Raw genomic sequence first — 6,193 nt, 5'->3', positions numbered from 1 at the left:
TTCTTTTTTTATTTATTTTTATTTTTTTTTTCATCAAAATAAATGGTTGTTTTTATTCGCCCCCTGATTATTTCATGCCAGCATGCTGGTTGACTGCGATTCACTTTTTACCAGGAGGCGCCAGCGGTTGACCTCGATCCTTTCCACGTAATTTTAATCCAATCACACGCTCGATCTTACCGAGAATAACATTGTTTGGGATTCCACGTCCAGCTTCATAGTCGGTCACTACTTGAGTCTTTTCACAGATTTTCTATAAACAAAAAATTAGGTTTTATGAGAAAGAGTTTATGATGATCATGAAAAACTGACAAACACACACTGAAAGTATTAAGCGATTAAATTGAATATTCTTAAGCTTATTCAAATTTTTAAGATTTTACGGAACTTACATGATGACTTATTTTGTAACAACCGTCAATGCGGAAAAATTGATTAACTTTTATATCATGGACTTTACTGATTCCCATTAGTAATTAGAATGGGTCTGAATTTCGGAAGAAATTCAAATTAAACAGTAAAAAATTTTTATTTACGCTTAAAATATGAATTGGTCAAAAACTTCGAAATCAAAACCATCGAAATGACAAAGTTCTGATTTATATAGTTTTTTATCCAGAATGGAAATTTAAAATTGGTAAAGGTTTTTTTTGTTTGCGCCACACTGGCATTATTAAGTTTGAACTTTCTTATCCTGTACAAAAATCATTTTCAGAAACACTAAGTTTAAGCTAAAAATTTTGTAAATCATTCATTCAATTGTGAATTTCAATTCGGTGGAAATTCTTTACCAAATCAAATCATGTCTACATAAAATCAATTAGCATAGGATCTGAAATGTATACCCGAGTATAAGTTCGGAAGCCCTATGCCGCCTCTGAAGTGCTAGGCTTCACACGACCACCACAGCGAAACCGCTGGTTTGACGACGAATGCCGGCAATAGCACGCAGCTAAACAACAAGCATACAAAACGGCGCTGCACAGAAGGACCAGAGCTGCTCGCGAAGAGGAAGAGAAACACCGGCTTCTTAGATGGAAAAAAAGAGAGCGCGCGATCGAGGAGATAGAGGGATGCCACAACATTGATGAGGTGCGTAAATTTTACCAAAAGGTATAAAAACCTCCCAAGGGTACCAGCCACGAACCGAAGCCTGTAAGGACGATCACGGGAACATCGTAGTAGAACCGAAGTCTATGTTGAGAATATGGAAAGACCACTTCTCCAAATTATATAACGGCGATGACAAAATGAATTCCGCTTTAAGGGAGATAGAACCACTCAACCTAGGGGACGGAGATCAACAATTCCGCATACCCGACTTCGACGAAGTGAAGATAGCTATATCTAAACTGAAGTCAAACAAAGCTGCTAAAGCTGACGGCCATGGTCGGAAGAAAGCATGCCCGATGAGTGGAATCTCAGCATAATTTGCCCGATACATAAAAAAGGACACCCGCCAACTACATAGGCATCAGTCTCTTTAACATTGCATATAAGATCCTCTCTACCGTATTATGTGAACGTCTGAAGCTTCGTCAACAACCTGATAGGTCCTTATCAGTGTGGCTTTAGACCAGGAAAGTCCACCATTGACCAACTATTCACATTACGGCCGATCGTGGAAAAAACCCAGGAACTTCAAATCGATACCCACCATCTCTTTATCGATTTTAAAGCCGCGTATGACATCATCTATAGGGAAGAGCTCTTCTTGGGGTGATTTTTGGTACCGTATGCATAGATGGAGAATGGAGGAGAAGATATAACGACAAACTGTACGGGCTGTACAGCGACACTGACCTAGTTAACAGAATTAAAGTCCAACGACTTAGATGTCTAGGTCATGTAGAGCGAATTGAAATCAACGCTCCAGAACGGAAAGCATTTGAATCCAATCCCGAGGGACGGCGGCGGCGCGGCGAAGTAGAGAAAGACCGCGACTCAGGTGGCGCGCGCAGGTTGGTTAAAACCTAAACCAACTTGGGGTGCAAAAGTTGGCATGTTGGTTGAGGCCCAGGTCCACCCCGGACTGTAGCGCCACCATAACTAAGTAAGTATTAGTTAGGCCTCAGTAAAATCATATTACTAAAAAACAATTATTACTTGTCTTTGACGTTAGGCAAAAAGGACTTAAGTCAAACACTGGTCACACAGACTCAGTGAACTTAAGACGTTAATGTCAACAAAAAAATAAATTAACTTACTACAAGTCGTAATATTAAATAAAAGAGACAAAAAAAGGCTGCTACACGAAATTTAAAACTTAAAATGCAATTTTTTATTTTAAATTTATTTATTAAAATTAATTTATTGTACTCCACAGAATTTGGAAGTGTAAGGCGTAAGGAAAGATAAAGAGAAAAAGTTAGGTTTTTTAGGAATGAAGTCATTTTCACAAATTTAAGATGAGATCTCGATTACCCAGTTTATCAAGAGCTTTAGCTAAGCTATGCTAATGTTCATTCTTTACATGCTTCTATGAAGTTGTTACCTGTTAGGCCCAAAATGAGTGAAAATGATTTCTTTATGGAATAAAAAAGGGTGAGCTCAACTTATGCTTTTACGAGATTTCGGTTTAATGGTTTTAATAGATTCTTTCATAAATGTAAACCAAATTCAATTTAGACTCAAAGATTAGAGCGTGGCAAGGCGTTCCACATTCGCGTAGTACGGCTAAAAAATGGATCTCTGTACTTCATAGTAAGGCTGAAGTTTGGCTCAAGGGTAAACTGAAGGGCATTCCTAGAAGCGCGGGTATTACGGTTTAATTGTTTAAGGGGAGGAATGCAACTGGCTATTTCACTTGAGCATAGTCCGTTAAAATAACGATAAAATAGGGTGAGGCAAGAAAACTTGCGTCGATGTTCGAGTGACGTAAATGTGTAGATGATGTTAATGTCACCAATCATTTTAAAAGCTCTTTTTTGAATACTGTCCAACAGGCTTAAATAAGTTACTGGCGCACAAGCCCAGAGATGAGAGTTATATTCAAGTTTCGGACGTATATAGGTTATGTAGATTGTAGTCAGATCAGACGGAGAGAAAAATTTCTTGTATGTGATTGATCCACAAAAGGTGGTTGTTGATGAACATTCCGAGGATGTCAAGATTTTCCGTTTCATTGATGCAAGTGCCACTCAAAGATAGTGGCAAAGAGGGTATATCTCGCTTTAACGATAGAAGACGGCATTGCGTTTTCGAAGCATTAAATTCCACACGATTTTTTGTTCCCCATTGTACAATGCTGTGCAGGTCGGAATTTAATGAGCTAATCATATTTTAGCCGTTACAGTTCCACATCCAAAGAGGAGGGTTGTGAGTCTGGAATTTGAAAAGCTAAGAGTGCTATCGTCAGAGTAACAATGTATTGGATTAGAAGTAGCAGACAGGAGATCATTTATAAAAATGAGGAAGAGAGTCGGAGACAAACGGAGCCCTGGGGCACACCAGCATTTATTTTATGAGTTTCAGACCTGAATCCGTCCAAAACAACTTGTATTGAACGGTTCGAAAGAAAATTTCTAATCCAACGATAAAGAGATTCGTCGATACTAAAAGCACGCATTTTCGATATGCCTTTGAAATATCAAGCGCAATAATCTTACTTTCTCCGAAACGATGTAAAGATTTGCTACACTGTTGGATGAGATGAACTATGAGATCATCAGTGGACCTATTGCTACGAAAGCCGTATTACCGGTTATTAAGAAGCTTCCATACCTCAATCTCAAGATATTTCTTAAGCTGATAATTAATCAGCGTTTCCATGACCTTACAAAGAAGGGACGTTGGTGCTATTGGTCAGTAATTTGTGAGAGAAGAAGATTCGCCTTTTTTTGGGATTGGTTGAGAAATGAAGTTTTCAAACTAGTCGGAACGAGTCCAGAAGAATAGGATAGATGGAAAAGCTTACGTGGTGGTTTTTCTAGCGTGGAAGAACATCTCTTCAGAATAATAGCGGCGATACCATCTGGGCCAGTGGATTTATGAATTTTGAGATCTTTAAGAACTCTTGCCACAGTACAAAAACGATTGGTCCCCTAGAATTATTTACGCGTTAATAACTGGGGGAGTCATGGCTATGTCGGTAGAGCTAGCTAGGAGTGTCATTGGGACCTTGCAATATATTTCGCCGTAATGTTTGGTCATGTAAAAATTTGGTCCTTCGAATATATGCGTTCCAGGCCTTCCTGGCTTGCTTAAACTTTTTTTGCCTGGAAGATGTAGTTGGTTCTTTCATTCATTTAAAGTTATATATTTTGATCATGCCATCTCTTTAAATGTCAATTAAAATTGTGTACTGGACAGACAAAACTATGTTTTTTGTGTTCAATGAGAAAATTTCTTCAGCTGAATATTCTACACTAATTTTTGATGCCGGTCGGTGAAAACTGTAGATATCAGTTGATAATTAGATTATATTTTCTTTTCTTTACAAATAAAGTTTTCTTTGCGTTTTTAAAAATTGTTAATATCGAGTGAAGGACAACCTCGGGTGGTTCAGTGTTCTCCCAATACAAAATTTATTTTGTAGGAAACTAAGTAGAAGATAAAAAAGAAATATTAATTCAATTTAACTTGCGCCAAATATAATTTAAATTAATTTGTTTTTGTTCTGATAGTTTTCATTAACCTGCACTACATTTCTCTACACTGGATTTTTTCTGGTTTAACAAACCTAGTTGTTATTCATTCAATTCTTTTTTGATATTGGCCCCCACCATGTTTGAGGATGGATCTTAATATTTGTCTTAGGACACATGATATAAATGCTCGATAATTGATTAAGGAAATAATTGTATTTACCATATGGTATGCATTAACGTGAAAATACTGCAATAGCTTGAAAACAATCGTCATAAGTCATTAAAAGATGATAAACTATACCTCAAAGTCTTAAGTGAAACAAAACTGGTTTTCCTTCTAGAGTTCTTGTGGAAATATCAGTTTGGGTTACTTTTTATCAATGCAATTACTCCTCCGGAACACAAAATTCAGGAAATTTTCTAAGAGTTCTATGACCCAAGTGTCCCATACATCAATCACAACATTGTGAGACAAAAAACCCTTATATAAACACAATTATAACAAACATAATGTCTCTTACTTTGAAGTTTCAAAAGATCTATTTTTGTATCTGGGTGCCATGCGTCTAAAAAACACATTTTTCATTTCAACTCACGGTTATTCAACTTAATCGACATCGACACCGATGAACATTTTAATAATATTCAATGAACTTTAAATGGCTTCAAAAACTAATTGAAATAAAATCATAGAAAAGCCCAAATAAACTTACCGTGGCCAAGTCCTTCTGACTGAGACCCTTTGCATTGCGGCCTTGCTGAATGATTTTACCAACATCAAGTGGAATCTTATCATGTTTCAGTTCTTCAGTCTCACGATCCAACTTGGCAGTGTTTTTAGTGGTGACATGTTGTTTATTAGTCCCTGCGCCAACTGAAACGACATTTTGTGGTGTTCTATTTTATTAAAAGTTTTCCATGAATATTAAATTCGTCATAAACCTAGAATGACGTGTAACAACTAACACGACACGAATAAATTAAGAATTAACTTCAAGCAAAATGGTGAAATTTAATATTTTCCATTTACCGGCTGAGAGAGGGAAAAACTAAAAACATTACATGCATTTTTTGATCTTTCTGGAACAACACAAAATGAAAAACAACCCACTCAACTAAAATGTTTGCGCCTTGAACAAATAATAAATATTTTCTTTTTGTGTTAATAAATACATAGATAATGAAATTAGTATATAATATTACAAGAATATAATAATTATAATTTTATATTTACACTTCTGTTGAGTGTCGACTGCTACACCCTGACGACGTGCATGATTTATAGCACTTTCTGTCTTGAGAGTTGAAGCTTTTGGTGCTCTTTTACGTAAAACCGTAACTGTATCCCAATCGGACATGATTGAAATCTGAATTATTTGGATGAGAAAATAAAGAATCTAATTATAGTTTTTATACGACTGTTTGATAGAAATCTCAAAGTTTTATTACAGAAAATATATTTTTTTGTATGAATATAAAGAATTTATACACAAAATCGTGTGATTGCAAGATATGACGAAAATGTGGTATTGGTATGATGGTATGGTAAATTTTTATGGCATGAAGTTGGTAACGGTTGTAAAAATAAATAAAGTGGAACGTGT

At 36.1% G+C, this 6,193-nt stretch overlaps 1 protein-coding gene across 2 annotated transcripts; it reads right to left on the bottom strand.

Moving 5' to 3' along the window:
* On the bottom strand, positions 1-6,193 carry LOC129947216 (endothelial differentiation-related factor 1 homolog). Of its 2 annotated transcripts, none has more exons than XM_056057683.1 (4): positions 6,039-6,193; positions 5,824-5,956; positions 5,303-5,463; positions 1-253 (listed from the first exon to the last, which is right to left on the bottom strand). In XM_056057683.1, exons 2-4 carry the CDS (start codon positions 5,945-5,947, stop codon positions 101-103), a joined length of 438 nt encoding a protein of 145 aa, XP_055913658.1. In that variant the 5' UTR covers positions 5,948-5,956; positions 6,039-6,193; the 3' UTR covers positions 1-100. The 2 variants fall into 2 exon arrangements, with proteins under 2 accessions (XP_055913658.1, XP_055913659.1); XM_056057684.1 differs by having other exon boundaries at positions 6,079-6,097.

Source organism: Eupeodes corollae, chromosome 2 (assembly GCF_945859685.1).
Source record: "Eupeodes corollae chromosome 2, idEupCoro1.1, whole genome shotgun sequence".
NCBI classification, from domain to species: domain Eukaryota; kingdom Metazoa; phylum Arthropoda; class Insecta; order Diptera; family Syrphidae; genus Eupeodes; species Eupeodes corollae.
This window is presented reverse-complemented; position numbering and strand designations above follow the sequence as displayed.

Coding starts and splice junctions, on each gene's coding strand:
- LOC129947216 (XM_056057683.1), bottom strand. CDS start 5,947: ATGTCCGATTGGGATACAGTTACGGTTTTACGTAAAAGAGCACCAAAA. Junction 5,464..5,823: donor AGTCGACACTCAACAGAAGT/GTAAATATAAAA, acceptor ATGTCGTTTCAG/TTGGCGCAGGGACTAATAAA. Junction 254..5,302: donor GTCAGAAGGACTTGGCCACG/GTAAGTTTATTT, acceptor TTTTGTTTATAG/AAAATCTGTGAAAAGACTCA.